General features: G+C 43.9%; 1 protein-coding gene across 1 annotated transcript; it reads left to right on the top strand.

Annotated features, from left to right (window-relative positions):
* Positions 1-547: 547 nt before the first annotated feature.
* TRIL (TLR4 interactor with leucine rich repeats) lies at positions 548-4132 on the top strand. Its single transcript, XM_083188954.1, has one exon. It carries the CDS (start codon positions 1337-1339, stop codon positions 3956-3958), a length of 2622 nt encoding a protein of 873 aa, XP_083045080.1. The 5' UTR covers positions 548-1336; the 3' UTR covers positions 3959-4132.
* The last annotated feature ends 12391 nt before the right edge of the window (positions 4133-16523 follow it).

The following is a 16523-nucleotide window of genomic DNA, read 5'->3' as shown; positions in this document are numbered from 1 at the left end:
GACAGTCAAAAGGTTGCCATATGAAAAGGTCATCAGGGCCAAAAAGTCAACACCAGGTTGACATGGAAAAAGGTTAACATGAATTTGTCATCATAATTTTTTTTTTTTTACTGACTTGTTCATACTTTACTAACCCCGTGGATATAGAGGGAGTATATAAAAGTGTGGCAAGTGCAGAGAGCTACCGTGCCCAAAGCATGTACATTTGTACGGTGTCCATGTCGACCTAGACATAGCCGTGAAACCTCATGTCGACCTTTTTCCAAGTTGACCCTTTTCCATGTCAACCTTTTTGCACATGTCAGCATTTTGATCATGAGGGCCTTTGGACGGTAGCCAACAGTGGTTGACCTTTTACTGTCATCATAATTATAATTGGACTATGCTGGCACCATACTGTACAAATAACTGATAATAATTGTAACGTGCACTGGAATATGCTGCGTTCATATAAATCAATGTTAATGAGTGATGGAGGCATGCTGACCCTTCTAGTACCACAGCAGCTACTACATCATGTGGATGGAGAAGTGTGACGGGTCTCCTCTCCTCCAGTATGTTGCTGAAGGTAGCCCACTGTTTGTACATGAGGCTGCAGCACTGTAATGGAAGCAATATGTGAGGACACAATAGCAGGGGGGAGAGAATACTGCTCAGCCGGAGAGCACAGATCACTTGGCTCAGGCTCCCCCCTTTGTTCCCCTATTAGAGTGCGCTCCCTCTGCCTCACATGTGCTGCATGTTCCTCCCCCTCCCAGCAGCTCGGAGCTGCCTCACTTGGATCCTCTTTCCTCACTCACACTCCCCGGGGGCCAGTGTGGGAAGCGCGTATTTCCGCCCGATGCATAAAACTTCCCTGTACGGGATGCTCCCTGCGCAAACGATGCTGCAGCGATGTATCGGATAGAGCCGCGCTGACCCTGGGAATGCTGGCTGCTGGAGGAACCACCTGGATTCCTGCAGGAACTTTATAGGGAAGTTGGACAAGCTTCGCAAGTCCCCAGGTTGCCATGGATGAATGAGAGGCAGCGCAGATCCTCTGGCCCCTGGTGTCCCCTGCTGCTCCGATGGCTGCACGCACACAGCGGGCTACACGCAGATAGGAGACTGTGCTCCCGTGTCCCGGTCCCGTCCTGCACACCGACCGGCGAGTGCTGCTGCTGCAAATGGCTGTGCTGGTGCTGTGCTCCTGCAACCCCCCTGTGCTGGGACAGTAACGTAGGATGGAAGGAGATGCTGATACACCTACAGCTGGATGCACACGCTGCTAAAACACACCTGAAGGCAAGGAGGGAATGCACAGAGCTGGGACACTCAGCACAACACTCCAGGTGACATGGAGAAGACTGTCCTTATAGAGCTGCTGCTGATGTTACTGAGCTGCAGTGTCTGCTGGAGCCTGGGGGAGAAGTGCCCAGATCCATGTGACTGCCAGCATCCCCAACATATCCTGTGCTCCAACAGGGGGCTCGTCTCCCTTCCCAAATCCAGCCACATTCCCAGGCCATCTGGAACTAAGACCTACAGCTTGGGAGGCAATTTTATCTCTAACATCAGTGCCAGCGCTTTCTCAGACTACACTCACTTGCAGAGGCTGGACCTGCAGTACAACCAGATCCACTTTATTCATCCTAAAGCATTTGAGAAGCTCCTTTTCCTGGAGGAACTGTACCTTGGTAACAATTTGATCCCTTCTCTATCTCCTGGTGTCCTTTCCCCTCTTACAAAGCTTAAGGTGCTCAATGTGAATAATAACCGGCTTGGCAACGTCAGCCGGGCCAGCTTCTCCAGCTTGGGCTCCCTGATTAAGCTGAGACTGGACAGTAATAATATCCAGACGCTGCAAGGCTCTCCCTTCTCAGGACTCTCTAATCTGCTTTACTTGCACCTGGAAAACAATAAAATTAGTAATATCAGTAAAAATGCTTTTGTAGGTCTTGTAAAATTGCGTTTACTGAGCCTGTCAGGGAACCCCTTGAATTCCTTACGACATGCTACGTTTTTACCGCTGCGCTCTCTAAGCACATTAACCTTGGCTGGAAATGATCTACAACAACTGGGACCAGGTGTTTTCCAAGGATTGCTGCGGCTTTCCAAGCTCATTCTAAGCTCAAACAGGATTTCTCTGCTACACAGCAAAACCTTCCAGGGGCTTGGGATGCTGCAAGAGCTACATCTGGATGGAAACACATTAGGCATGCTCCCTGAAGGCCTCCTGGGATCACTGCACAGCCTGGAGGTGCTGAACCTGAGCCTCAATGCCTTGTCCGATTTGCACCCCGGAACTTTCCATGGATTGAACCGCCTCAGGGTGTTGGATTTACAGCACAACATGTTGAGCTTCCTGCCGGGGGATATTTTGTCTGGAAATCCAGCCCTTTACCGGCTGCAGCTAGATGGAAATCGATGGAACTGTGACTGTCGCCTGTTGGGGCTTAAGCACTGGATTATGGGAACACTGCATACACGTAGTCGGATGCTGACTGTGTTTGTACAGTGCAAGGAGCCGCAGGAAGTTGCAGGAAAGTACTTGGATTACTTGGAAGATGCATACTTACAGGGAGCAGGAAGTTGTATTCTCAGTACCACACCTGCAGGACCGGCTAGCACTAATCCACATCCTGATCTGGTTTTACATCATTATAGCAAAGGATGGAAAAGTATACCAAGTATTGAACCTGTCGACCAGGCATTTAAAGAGTCCAAAACACATTTGTTGCTACCTCTATCTACGCTCCCATCACACGTCCCCTCTTTGCTTCAAACATTGGCATCAGTGCAGAAAGCATCAGCTACAAAATGGCCGCTGGGCACAAAAAAGAAAAGTTTTGATGGACAACAAAAGATGCTACAAAGAGGTAAAAACAAAAACATAAAGACCTCTGGTCGGACTAAGGATCTGTCTGAAAATAAACTAAGCTCCAGCCAACAGCACCCAGTGACTGAAGAGCAACACACTGGCACATTCCAGCCGGCAACTGAGCCAGGAAAACAGCTGCATCTCAGACAATCTGAGGCTCCTGCTCCGGCATCCAACAACTTGCATCACACTATCCCTGTAGTTGAAACTTTACATGACCCCTCAACGCCTCGGTCTGGTTCTGAGGACTCAGTCATGGCTACCTTGCAGTCACCCTCTGACCTGTTGCACACTAGTGATTTACATCCTGAAGTAAAAATTTTGCCCCAAGATAGTTGGTTTGAGGCCCTGCAGCCATCACACGATTCAGTCAATGATGGGCTAAGTGAGACTTTACACCAAGTTGCTCCTTTTCCTTCCGCTCATTCTGACCCATGTGAATTTAACAAGTTGTATTTACTAAATCTGTCCGTGGAGTCTGTAGGAAGCAGCACAGCTCGGGTCCGTTGGCAGACTTTGCTCCACCACGCGCACGGCCCTGTCCTGTTCAGGGTGCTGTATGAACGCTTTGGGCAGGGTGGGCGGTTTCAACGTTTTGTCTATCCACGCGGCCAAGCGGAAACATTAACTTTGCAGGAGCTCACAGGAGAAACTCCTTATTTAGTATGTGTTGAAAGCATCATTGGTGGACGTGCATGCCCTGTGGCCCCTAGGGACCATTGTGTAGGTCTTGTGACCTTGCCACCAGAAGCTGACCATCCTTTCATAAACTACCAGATGTTAGCCTTAGGACTTCTTGCCCTCAATGCTTTGCTGCTTCTCATAGGCTTGGTTGCTTGGGCCTCCAGAATGGCTCGCAAAAAATGGTGGAGAAGGAGGGCCCCAGTCCATATTCGGCAGATGTACTCTACACGCCACCCCCATAGGTCTGTAGGTACCGGAGTTTCCACCGATTTCTCAGGTTTTCAGTCTCACAGGCCCCGGGCCGCAATGTGCGCTCTGGGAGAAGCAGACCTCATTGAGTTTCCTGGCTGTGACCGCTTCAGAGAGGCGGGGAATATACACAGAGAGGACCTGCTGCAGAGATTCACAGACTGACCAGTTCCTATACCAGCCCGGAATATGTCACTGATCACAGTGGCGGAACTTGTGAGTGGTTGGCCTAGGTGACAAAATATAATTTGGGACCCCCTCTTCCACTCCAAGCCAAGTTCACAATATGCAGTGGGTAGAGATAACGGGTGACTCAGGTTGCTTTGCAAAAGCAAAATTCCTTCTTTAATGGACAAAACCATGTGCACTGCAGGTGGGGCAGATGTAACATGTGCATAGAGAGTTAGATTTTGGTGAGTTACTTTGTTTCTGTGCAGAGTAAATATTGGTTGCTTTATTTTTACGCTGCAATTTAGCTTTCAGTTTGAACACACCCCACCCAAATGTAACTCTCTCTGCACATGTTACATCTGCCCCACCTGCAGTGCACATGGTTTTGTCCATTAGAGAGTGATTTTACTTTTGGGAGCCAAACTGAATTAGGCCCAACATGCTACCAGTAGAATCACATGGCTCCAATACCTTTATGTGAGCACTGCTAGACTTGATTAAGTAACATTGTACGTATACTAAAAATGTGATGTACACTCACAGGAATCAATGCCAAAATGTTTGAATAGTTACACTAATGATTGCTGTGGGTTACAGCAGTTGTATATGTTGTACCATTGTAATTAACTAGGGAGTGCATGTTGAAACTATTACACTTAGGATTTTTTTAAACAGTTTTTGGGTTAGGTTTATCTAATCTTGGAGAGATAAAGTAGGAAGAGATAAATGAGCAATCAACCAATCGGCTTCTAACTTCAGGGAGATAATGCTCTGTTCCTGGCCTTCCCTGGTAATGTATGATTGCCATCACCTGTTGTGAAACACCTTTCTTATCAAATACCGCTCCCCACAGGTGCTGGCAATCATACATTACCAGGGAAGTCCAGGAACAGAGCATTTTCTCCCTGAAGGGGAGGGGCAGGTAGGCAACCATGCTCTAGTCTTTTTGAGGATTTATATTATGAACAACAGTTGTTGAACTACAATTCCCATAATCCCTGCCAGCTGATCACTGAGTTATGTATGTAAAGGACAAATACTGTTGGTTACAAATTAAGCTGACATCCTTACGCTATAAGCATTTCAGTCCGCAGTTGTTTAGTACCAAATGTACTCAATGGAAGTATAGGGGTAAAAAAAGAATGACATTGATTTTTTTATCAAGTTCATAAAATTGGTAAATGCCTTTGAATATTGGCTTATACTGTTTCAATGCTTGTACTTTGAGTTTTTTGTTCCATGTTAAGGCTTCAAGTTGCAACAGAACTCTGCAGGCTGCAGTTTTACATGCACATCTCTATGGAGTACCCATGACCCTCCCAGGAGCCGATATTTATTAAATCACAGCCCATCAGGTCACTTGAAACTAGTACCATCTGCAGGCTGTCTTCTCATTCCTCTCTAGTGATGTCACTAGTTCCTAGTGAGCTGATAGGCTGCGTTCTCTATAATGCATCTACACAGAAAAAAAAAAAAAAAATATCTGCTCCCAATCTGAGTGGTTGGTACACCTTAAGGGTGCACATAAAACTGCTTGCTCCCAGTGACATAAGGAAAGGTCGATGGATTCATAGGGGTTTATTTACTAAGATGGGAGAGTTCTATTAAAGATGGAATGTTGCTATGGACAACTAATCAGATTCTATTATCTTCGAGAAGGTCAAAATAAATAAGAAGTAGAGACTGGTTGCTATGGGCAACACCTAGTCTTTAATAGAACTCCCATCTTAGTACATTTACCCCCTCACTGTTTCAGGGATCTTATAAGGAGCATAGAAACAAACTGGATATTTTCAGTAAATAGTGCCAATTAAATTGAGCCAAAAACAATACTCCACTGTCCACATACAGATGTTCTATATAACCTTTTCCAAGACATAGAGTAATCAAAGTTGTTTAAGGATAACATTGCTTTGCCTTGGTCGGAAATTCTGTTTTTGTAAATTGCTGCTTTTAACAGTGATTTTGAAATAGTTGAACATACTGTACTGTCAGTCTTGTCAAAGGGACCTATTGATTTTCTACCCATTGTTCAGCTGTAATACCCAGCATGCTTTGCTGATCTGTGGATTGTGTACAAGTACGTGCACTTCTCTCTAAACATAAAGAAGTTCAAACATGGACTATCATGGATAACCAGGTATACATGGATTTATAGTTCCACTGGATAGACTTTTGGGTCTATGTATTGGACATAGATCAAGTCCCACCAACCAGCTCCGAACAACGGTTACGGTATAAATGGTAGACAATGTCTAGGTCGATGGTCACTAGGTCGACTACTAATGGTTGACAGTGACTAGGTCGGCACCTTCAAATAGTTGACATGCCCAAAGTCAACATTGCCCGAAAGGTCGACACAAGCTTATTGACGTGGATGGATAAGGTCAACAGGAGTTTTTCCACTCATTTTGGGTGTCTTATGTATGTGCTTTGGGCACGTTATGTGCCCACTTTATGCCCGCTTGGGGGGGTGGGGGGGCACGTGAAAAACTCATGTTAACTTTTTTTATGTCGACCGTGTCCAATCGTGTCTACTATTTGTCACTGTTGACCATTAGTGGTCGATCGAGTGACTGTGGACTTAGACATTGTCTACCCAGTGGCCGGATACCCTAACAACACAGCCTGTAACATTGCAGTTAGGAGCTGTTTGGTTGTACTTTATCTCTCTCCAGCAGCTATTTACATTCTGTTTGTACAAGGTGTGTAATATTTGGAAGAGCGTTACAGTTCACAATATTATTCCATTTTATGCATGTGTGGCTATTAATGTAATTGATTTGGGGTTAACACCCTCTAGTGTTTACATCGTTCCCAGAACTCTAGTTCCTGCCTGGATAACAGAGCCAATCTGTGCATCACCAGATTCTTCCATAGTACAATCACAGAAATGACTTCACTGCCCAGTTATTGTGCTATAAATGCTTACAGCGCGCGGCCTCTAGGAAGTCTGCTTTACCACGTTACTGAGGACAGATTTGCTTTGAGTTGATCTACTGTACTTGTGCCCCTCCACTTACAGTTATTGGAACATGTGAAGCTGGGTACGGTCATTAGGTCGACCCTATCAAGGTCGGAATGCATTGAGTCGACTGCTGAAGGTCGACAGGCCTTAGGTCGACACCTGAAATAGGTCGACAAGGTTGGAAGGTCGACACAAGCATTAGGTTAACAATGGGAAGGTCAACATGTTTTTCACTTCTTTTTTTTTGGAGCCGACGTGCCAACAGGCGGTATTTCATGCTCTACCAACCATGCATGGCAGTGCAGACACTTTCAATGTCGACTATTTCAACATTAGGGACAAATAAATACGTTCATTGTTGAACTAATGCTTGTGTTTGACCTTTCCGACCCTGTTGACTTTAACCATGTCGACCTATTTTGGGTGTTGACCAAATGTAAGTATTCCGTGCATACAGTATGGCTGTATGTATGCTGCAACTATTGTATTACATTCTTATTCAACAGTTAGTTAAACGTATCGGGGAAAGTGGGGGCACCAGAAAACTTGCCCCTTCCAGGTCATGGTCCTTTTTTGACATTTTGCCTCAAATTTGTTTAATGCTAACATTGGTTTACAAAATATTTTCAATTATTATTTGATAATGAGGATAATAATGTACTGTATAGGGAAATATTTAGTATTCAGTCACATACGTTTTAAGTTTTCTTCTAACTCATTAGACCCATTTTGATAAATAGGTACTGTACTGATTGGACCCCCAATTAGTTTAAGGGTATACACTCTCTCCATACTGGTATTCTCCAAGGCCCCCATCCACTAGTGCAATATGGGCACTTTTCATACGATTCCGATGCATTGTTGCGATGGATCGCATGAAAAGCGTCATATCGCATGTCCTTTCCTGCAATTGCAATGTGAGGCACTTTCCGTTGAGCCTCACATCACATTCTCAGAACTCAGTGGCAGCCACAAGGATCTAGGAATTGGAACGCATAGGATACATGCAAAAGGACCGTATGCGATCCAGCTGCCCAGGAGCTACCGGGTGAGTTGGTGGGGTATCACATGTGACGTTCCACATGCCATGCCACCCACTAGTGGATGGGGGACTTTAGAATGTGATTTAACTCACAGACGATGTCTAGGCCGACATTGACAAAACATTGACATGGAAATGGTCGACACATAAAAAGGTTTCCACTTATTTTTGGACCCCCAATTAGTGTGCTGCGTCCCCTTGCTTCAGGCCAGTCCACATGCATAGTAAAATATGTTGATCATTCGCTTATGTCAATATTTTGGTGTTCAAATATTGACTGTCTGGAATACCCTCTATAAATGGCCTAGACATATAGCGCATATGGCACCCATATATTCTGTAAGGCAGGCATGACCAAACTGTGGTCCTCCAGCTGTTGTGAAACTATAAGTCAAGCTACAGTATATGCAATTAGGGTATGCAAAAACTAAGGTAGCTGGGATGCTGGAGGGCCACAGATACTGGGATTGCTTATCCATAGGCCTAGTATTTTGTAAATAATCTTAGCATGACGCACATTCTAAAGATGTGCACACATGCTTCGATTTTGCTTTTGATTCGACGTTCAATTAGATTTTCCATTCGATTTTTCCATTCAATTTGGCATCGGATCTGTACTTTTGTATTCGATTTCAATTTCACAGTGTAGGCACAGTGTACACATTGATTTACTAGATTGTATTCCATATAGTCTAAAAACCGTTCAATTTCAATTCGATTTCGATACGGTTATGCTTCTAGAAGCATAATCGAATCGAAAACATGTAAAAATCAAAGCGTGTGTACACCCCATAACAAGCTGAATGCACTAGCATCAACTAAAAGAAAGACCGTAACCACTTAAATAGATTACATGTCATCTGTTGTTAATCTTATTGATACCTCAATGAGTAGAGTGTGACATTGCTGTGCAAGTAGAATGCTTGAAGAATGATTTAGCCTTTCAGTCACGCTGACCTGCACAATGAACAATGTTTACAGAATGTTTGGACCTCAATGCAACAAATGCTCATTGTGCTGTAAAACATATGCATTGCTTCTGGCTTTACTAATGAAGGTGATTCAGCACTAGCAGAACAGTAACCCACGGCAGGAATTTAATTAATATTTAGCTAGCAACACGCTGATCAAATCTGATCACTCGGTTACTGTGGAGGTGTATTTAGAATAACTCCTACAGTTGACTAAATGACCATTTAAATCACCTGCATCGGGCTCGCAAGCCCTCAAAAAGCATGCGATTTGGCTTCCGATGTTCCCTATATCGGGAACATCAGAAGCCAAATCTTACCGTGTGTACACACTATTAGTATTACTAGCAGATGAGTGACGGGATGGACGGCTTTCCATGGTGTCCTGTTATAAAAAGTCATCCACCCCCAGAAAAATTGCTTAAACGGGTGAGATTCGCTCAGCATGTTTGCACTGAGCGATTTTCAGCCCAGCGATTTCCCCCTCATCACTGTCCATACACACTGGGCAAAATCGCCCAGTGTGTATAAACCTTTATCCTAACACTACCTCAGATCTTCACACAAATCCTAAAAGTAATGAGAACCAAATCAAACAAATGAGACAAAACATTTGAGAGCTGCTCATTTTTTTTTATTGAAGTAAATGATCCAATTTCACATATCAAAAGTGACTTTGCTTTCAGTATCTGGTATGACCCGATTGTGCAGCATTATCTGCATCTAATAATTTCCGGTAATTGTTGATCGGTCCTGAACATCGGTTAGGAGGCGCTTTACCCTATTCCTCTGTACAAAACAGCCTCTAATACAGGCCTGGCCAACCTGTGGCTCTCCAGATGTTGTGAAACTACAAATCCCATCATGCCTTGCCACAGTTTTGCTATAAGGGAGTGTTAAAACTGTGGTAAGGCATGCTGGGATAACAGAATTCTGTTATGTTGGTGGGTTTCCTCCGATAAACTGCTCACTTCAGGTCCTTCCACAGCATTTTGGTTTGATTAAGGTCAGGACTGTGACTTGGCCATTCCAAAACTTTAAATGTAACCATTCTTTGGTTGAATGACTTGTGTGCTTTCTTGCTGCGTGACAAACGTTCTCTTGAGATGCAGCTAATGGACAGATGTTCTGCCATTCTTCTTTGGAAAATTCTGGTATAATTCAGAATTCATTATCCCATCAGTAATGCAAGACATCCTGGGCCACATGCTACAAAACCAAACCATGATACCACCACCCCGGTGTTTCAAATATGGTATAAGGCCTCTGTGATGGAATGCAGTTATCTCCTTTATTCAAACATAATGTTTCTCATTTAAAACAAAACGCTCTATTTTTGTCTCATCTGTCCACAAAACATTGTTCCAGTAGCTTTCTGGCTTGTCCAGGTGATCTTTAGCAAACTGCAATCAGGCAGAAATCTGCTCAGCCTAAGGCCCCTTTCACACGCTTTGCCTCCTGCCAGGCAGCAAAACCCCACACAGACAAAAGCCGTGCACAGTAGTTAATAATGGACACGATTGTGTCCATTCACATGGGACGGCCACGGCCCGGCCGCCCGGTTGCGGCCGGATGTCAACCACTGGAAGGAACGGCTGCCGGGCTGTTGCCATCCCTACCATTGTAAACTTCTGTGTGCGGCATGGCTTCTTGGCCGTGCAGGGTTTCGCCGCCCGGCAGCGTGTGAAAGGGGCCTAAAGAGTCACATACTTTTGCCACTCACAGATATGTGATATTGGATAATTTTTCTCTGTAAAACTTTAGCACATCCTATTTTTTTGGTTTGGTTTGGTTTGGTTCTCTTTATCTACTTTTAGCACTGAGGTAGTTTTAGGACTAATTCGTACCCTCCAACATGTCCCATTCCATTAGGTACACAATGCTCTGCTCCTGGACTTCCCTCCTAACATATGATTGCCATCACCTGTGTTGAACAGGTTAATTGATGAGAAAGGCATTTCAACACAGGTGACAACAATCATACATTAAGAGGAATTCCAGGAGCAGAGCATTTTGTAGCTAATGGAATGGGTCATGTTGGAGGGTATGCTAATTCCATCAGATATCTAGGAAATTCTGAAGTGTTTATAAGCTTTTAAGCACCACTGCATGTGATCGTTAGATCGGCTGTCTGACCGATCCATCAATTCATTCCATTTCGTCTAAACTGTTGAATAATACCTGTCCCAATGAGTGACTGTGACCTGTAAAATTAGGATTATTCAATGACCGACCATTGCATTGCATTGTTTCTTTGAACTTGAGGTTGAGGTGTGATGTTTAAAGTTGTTAAAATATTTTACAAAACCCATACATGCTTTCCTTAGCTGCAAATACAATATTTCTGTCCTCTGTTCTGACAAAAAAAAGTACAATATTATTGCATACTCTATTTTAGTTGTCACATATAGTTAAAGGGTCCCATTGTTCTGAAAGGGGTATCACATGACATGCTCATTACATAACAAGCAGAAGTCCCATTTTTCGATAAGGAAACACGTACTGTGAAAAAATCCCTAGTGACAGAACACCTTCTAGTGGATTTGTTCATTTGAGTTTGGACTGATTATAAGTAGTATAATTGTGTTCTATATGTGCTTATTGTTTTGTGTAGTATGTATCAGTCTTTTATGGTGTCTGACTTACTATGTATTGTAATACTTAGGCGCTTGCAGTTAGCGGATGTGTCAGTAGTGTCTTGTGTATATTTTTCTGGGTCTCACATTTTAGTGGAGCAGCAATACCAAGTTTAGTCTGTAGGGGTCGTTAAGAGAGACAGGGGTGAAAGCCTCAGTGACTACTTGCACATAGAGGGATATATGTAGAAGAAAAGCAGCAAATCAACTCTCACTGAGGAAAGTCGTTTCTAAACTACATTGATGTTGGTTTTGTGCAAGGAATTGCCTCAAACAATTTGCATGCTTCCTCTAGAGGTGTACAACAACTGGTGCGATGTGTATTATAGATTGCAACTTTTAGTATGTTTTCTAGTTATTATTAATCATTTTCTTTTTCAGCTTCCATATTTGTACATAATGATGGTGCCTTAGTGGAAGTGATGTCTGTCTTTTAATAACCAAAGTTAATACCATAGAGAGAACCACTAGCAATGAATTGTATGATATTATTTTTTATCATGTTATCATATCACTGGATATTCTTCCAATGGGAGATGCTAAAATGGTATTTTTACTTGTATTTCTTACATAACATGTTTGTAATATTTAATAAAATGGTGCTTGAATATTGCATTTATTTTGTTTTTTAATGAAATAAAATGACTTTTGTAAGAAATGTGTAAAATGTCTGCCTGTATGCAAGCACATGAAAATTGAGTGGAGTGTGTGTGATAAAGCACCAGCCAATCAGCTCCTATCATTTTTTTTAAACCCAGCCTGTATCATGACAGTTAGGAGCTGATTGGCTGGTTATTTATCACTTTTTGAAGCTTGGTGAATGTGTCCCCATGTGTCCAATATGCTGCCTATCCCATACACTAGTCAATGTGTCCAATATGCCATACACCACGGCTGGCCAAACCGGTCCTCAAGATCTACCAAAGGTCCACATTTACCAAATCACATAGCTGTTGCACAGCTGTAGTCTTTACTAACTGTCACATTTTCAAACATGCTGCCTGAAAAATATGTTTTTAGATCTTGAGGACAGGTTTAGCCACCCCGATGGTCTAATTGGTAAAATTCCATCTTCAATAGTACTCCCATTTTAGTAAATTTTGCCCTAAGTGTGCTGTGGCTGGATAGGGTTGGGGGGGAGGGAGGCAGTATAGGGGCATTTAAGATTAGGCCGGGTTGGGGGGTTATGCTGCAGGTGGGGACAATTAAGGAGGGGAGGTTTACAATACTTACCTCTCAGGTGTCAGGATTCTGTGCATGGGGATACCGCTGTTGGTCTTCTGACCACTGGCATCTCCGATACCATGCCCACTAACCAATGTGTCCAATATGCAGTCTGTCCCATACATTAACCAATGTGTCTAATATGCTGTCTGTCCCATACATTAACCAATGTGTCCAATATGCAGTCTGTCCCATACATTAACCAATGTGTCTAATATGCTGTCTGTCCCATACATTAGTAGAATTAACTAAATGTTATGTTGTGATACAGACAGTATTTATATGGTTTATATTTTAAATTGTGTGTGTGTGTGTGTGTGTGTGTATATATATGTATGTATATATACAGATGGGGCAGGCCTCTTCTTTGCTGGCGAATCGCCAGAATGTCAGCGCTGGCGATCCGCCAGAGGCCTGCCTCACCATCCGACTGAGACGCGTGTGCGTCTCCGTCCGCGGGGCAACGGGAACCCTGTCCGTCTCCGCTTCAGGGAGACGGACAGGGTTAGGGGGGGGGGGGGGTACAGGCAGGAGCCGGGGACCCCGGGTCACCACTGACAAGCCGGCGGTGACCCGGGGGGAAGCGCTGGAAGCGCCTCTCGTGTGCGCGCGTCCCCTTCTCGCTATGGCGATGGCGGCTGGCGTCGCCATCGCCATCCCCTGCAAAGATGGGACCCATCTGCCCCATCTGTATATATGTGTGTGTAATATATATATATATGTATATATATATATATCCATATCCTGGGATGGCACTCCAAATCTGGTATGAAAGCGTTGTACAGGAACAATAAATCGGTGCCCGCCTGAATTCAAAGCAATAAGGTGCTGCTCTTACATGCAGTAAGGAGATGGGGGACGGCAGCACTCGAAAATAAAGAGACCAAGCAATCCGGTTTAGTACCGACGTTTCAAAGCCGGGTGGCTTTTTTTATCAAGGTGCTCTAAAGCACCTTAATAAAAAAGCCACCCGGCTTTGAAACGTCGGTACTAAACCGGATTGCTTGGTCTCTTTATTTTCGAGTGCCACCGTCCCCCATCTCCTTACCATAAAAAAATGTTTTCGGGGTTTTTATCGCATTTTCATATGCAGCAAACCACCCCAACAGGGCTTCGCTGCGGGGGGGGGGTTATGCCTGTTCTAGATGGCGTAACCCCATAGAAGCCTAGGGGCTTCCCTTCGCCACCCCGTACGCCCCCCTGCCTATCCGTGCCCCCCCCCCCCACCTGTGTCCAGGCAGCCTCCTGCTGTGCTGCCCGGACCAGTGACCGCCTACCTGCACTTTTTCCGGGTGCAGGGAGGAGGAAGTGGAGCCCTGGCCAACAGCAGAGTTCGGATAAGGGTCCAAGGAGGGAGGGGGGACCCACTGCACAACATAAAGGACAGCTCTTAACGCAAGATCTGTCCTTTGCGTTAATAATCGCATATGTTAGTGCATATGCAATTATTAACAATGCGAATGCAGGGGATGTGTGGCGGAGGATGTTAGAGAATCCCACCCACAGGATTTTATCCATGGTGTAGTACAGTGGGGAAGTTATCCATGGCGCTCTAGAATAGAGGATGTTATTCATGGTGCAGTGGGGAAGTAAGCCATGGTACTGTGTAGTAGTTTGTGTTATCCATGGTGCAGTGGAGGCAGTTATCCATGATGAAGTACAGTTGGAATGTTATCCATGGTGCTCTACAGGGGTGTGGTATGGCGGTCCGACAATCGGGATCCTGATGGTCAGCATACCGACATCGGAATCCCGACTGCCGGTGCTCTGACATGGGGGCCAGTGAAAAGAAGCCCCTTTCGGGCTTCGCTCGCCACAGGTTCTATTCTCCCTCTATGGTAGTCATGGACCCCCCCCCCCCACAAGGGAGAATACCCCTGTCAGCCGGGATCCCAACTGTCAGGCATTTAAACAGTTGGGATTCTGATGTCGTAATACTACCCGTCAGAATCCCGACTCTCGGGCCGTAATCCGGCATCCGCTCTAGATTAGATGACATTATCCATGATGCAGTACATTGAAGGCAGTTATCCAGGGTACCATACAGTGAAGAACATTGAGTCTGATTCAGATTTGTACACAATCCTGCTGGTGTACACATCTGATGTTTGGGGGCCTGCACATATACAGGACCTTTTCTGCAAATGTGCAGAATGGTACCAGCAAGGTCTCTTGCAGTCATCTTTTAGCCACAGCATGGTTTAGACTTTGCGGTGGGCAGAGTCTGTGCCCATTTTACAAAACAAGGACGCATCACTCACATTATGTATGTATGCCCAGCCCATGGTGGGGCGCTGAACAGTCAACAAAAAACAGGACTGTCCCATGAAAATAGGGACAGTTTGGAGGTATGGATTCAGGCCCATTATCCATGGTGCAGTATAGTTGGGCATATGATCCAGATCTCCTCGCAGAATCACATGGGAAATGTATGTTTGTTTTGTTCCCAAACAGATAATTCAATGGAACTGACTTGGGAAGCATAGGGTGACATTTACTAAGATGGGAATTCTATTCACATGTTGCTATGATTATTATTATTATAATTATATATTTATTATAATATTATTATAATTTATTTGGCACCACAAGCGACCCGCAGCGCCCAGTTACAGAGTACATAAACGAATAACCAAAACAGTGACTTACAGTTGTATACAGTAGAGGACAAGTACAGGGTACATAACCACAGCTGCATCAGCCGAGGAAATGGTAATAATTATCAGTGTGGCAGAAACCTTCCAGGATTGATGGCATCAACATGGTGTAGGTGACAGAAGGAAATGCACTGAGGAGAGAGGGCTATGGGAAACCAATCAGAATCTATTTATCAAGCACCTTTTAATTATAATAGATAGTATCTGATTAGTTGCCTATAGTAACATCCCATAAGAAATACAACTCCCATCTTAGTAAATTTCCCCCATAGTCTAGGTGCTGTAGACTGTTGTCCACTGCAGTTATCGTCATCTTTATTTACTCTTGTTTTTCTGTGTAAAATAAAAAACTAACAAAGGCCAGACACCAACAGCAGATTTGTTTGTACTCTCTATAGGCAATAGAGTAATGTTCTGGGCAGTTGGTCAATATTGACAATTAAGGACGTTTCTAGGAGCCCATTTCCTGAGACAAATGTTGAGACTGTTCCTGCAAATCAGGGACAGCTGGCACTGTACATAAATACAAGAATGCATAAGGTATTTTACACTACGTGCTTTTCCCCTTCTCATTTTTACCATATGTCAGTGAAAACGTTCAGCGCCAAAACAAATGAATTACAAAACCGGAGTAATAAGCATAACAGCAAACATTATATGTTGTTTGCTAATCATTGAATAATCAGTCGCTGCTTGTAAACGTGTTAATAGTGCATGAAATCATATTAGCGCAAGGTAATCAATGCAAATTGATATTTCATTGAATTAGGACCATGTACTTTATAAAGCAAAGTTGGGTAAATAACTGGATTCTTTATTGCTATTTCTTCTACTATAAGGAAAGATTGAATTACATGACATTATACAGTTCATAAACAATTTTTATGTATATTTTGTGCATTTATTCTATCATTCCTTTAGTCAGAGACATGTATTATACATATGTTCTGAGACTCCTTAGCGGGATGTCACATATTTTGTTAATTCTGTAATCTGTTGACGTAACAATAACACGTCCTCACATGTAGTCCCATGTGTGGCACATGTTTAGTTCTTGTACA

Source organism: Crinia signifera, chromosome 5 (genome assembly GCF_055691185.1).
Source record: "Crinia signifera chromosome 5, ASM5569118v1, whole genome shotgun sequence".
Lineage (NCBI taxonomy): Eukaryota > Metazoa > Chordata > Amphibia > Anura > Myobatrachidae > Crinia > Crinia signifera.
The sequence above is the reverse complement of the archived record's forward strand: the minus strand, read 5'-3'. Positions and strand labels throughout refer to the sequence as shown.

Bases quoted from the DNA above. Each gene is read 5' to 3' on its own strand.
- TRIL (XM_083188954.1), top strand. From the start codon at position 1,337: ATGGAGAAGACTGTCCTTATAGAGCTGCTGCTGATGTTACTGAGCTGC.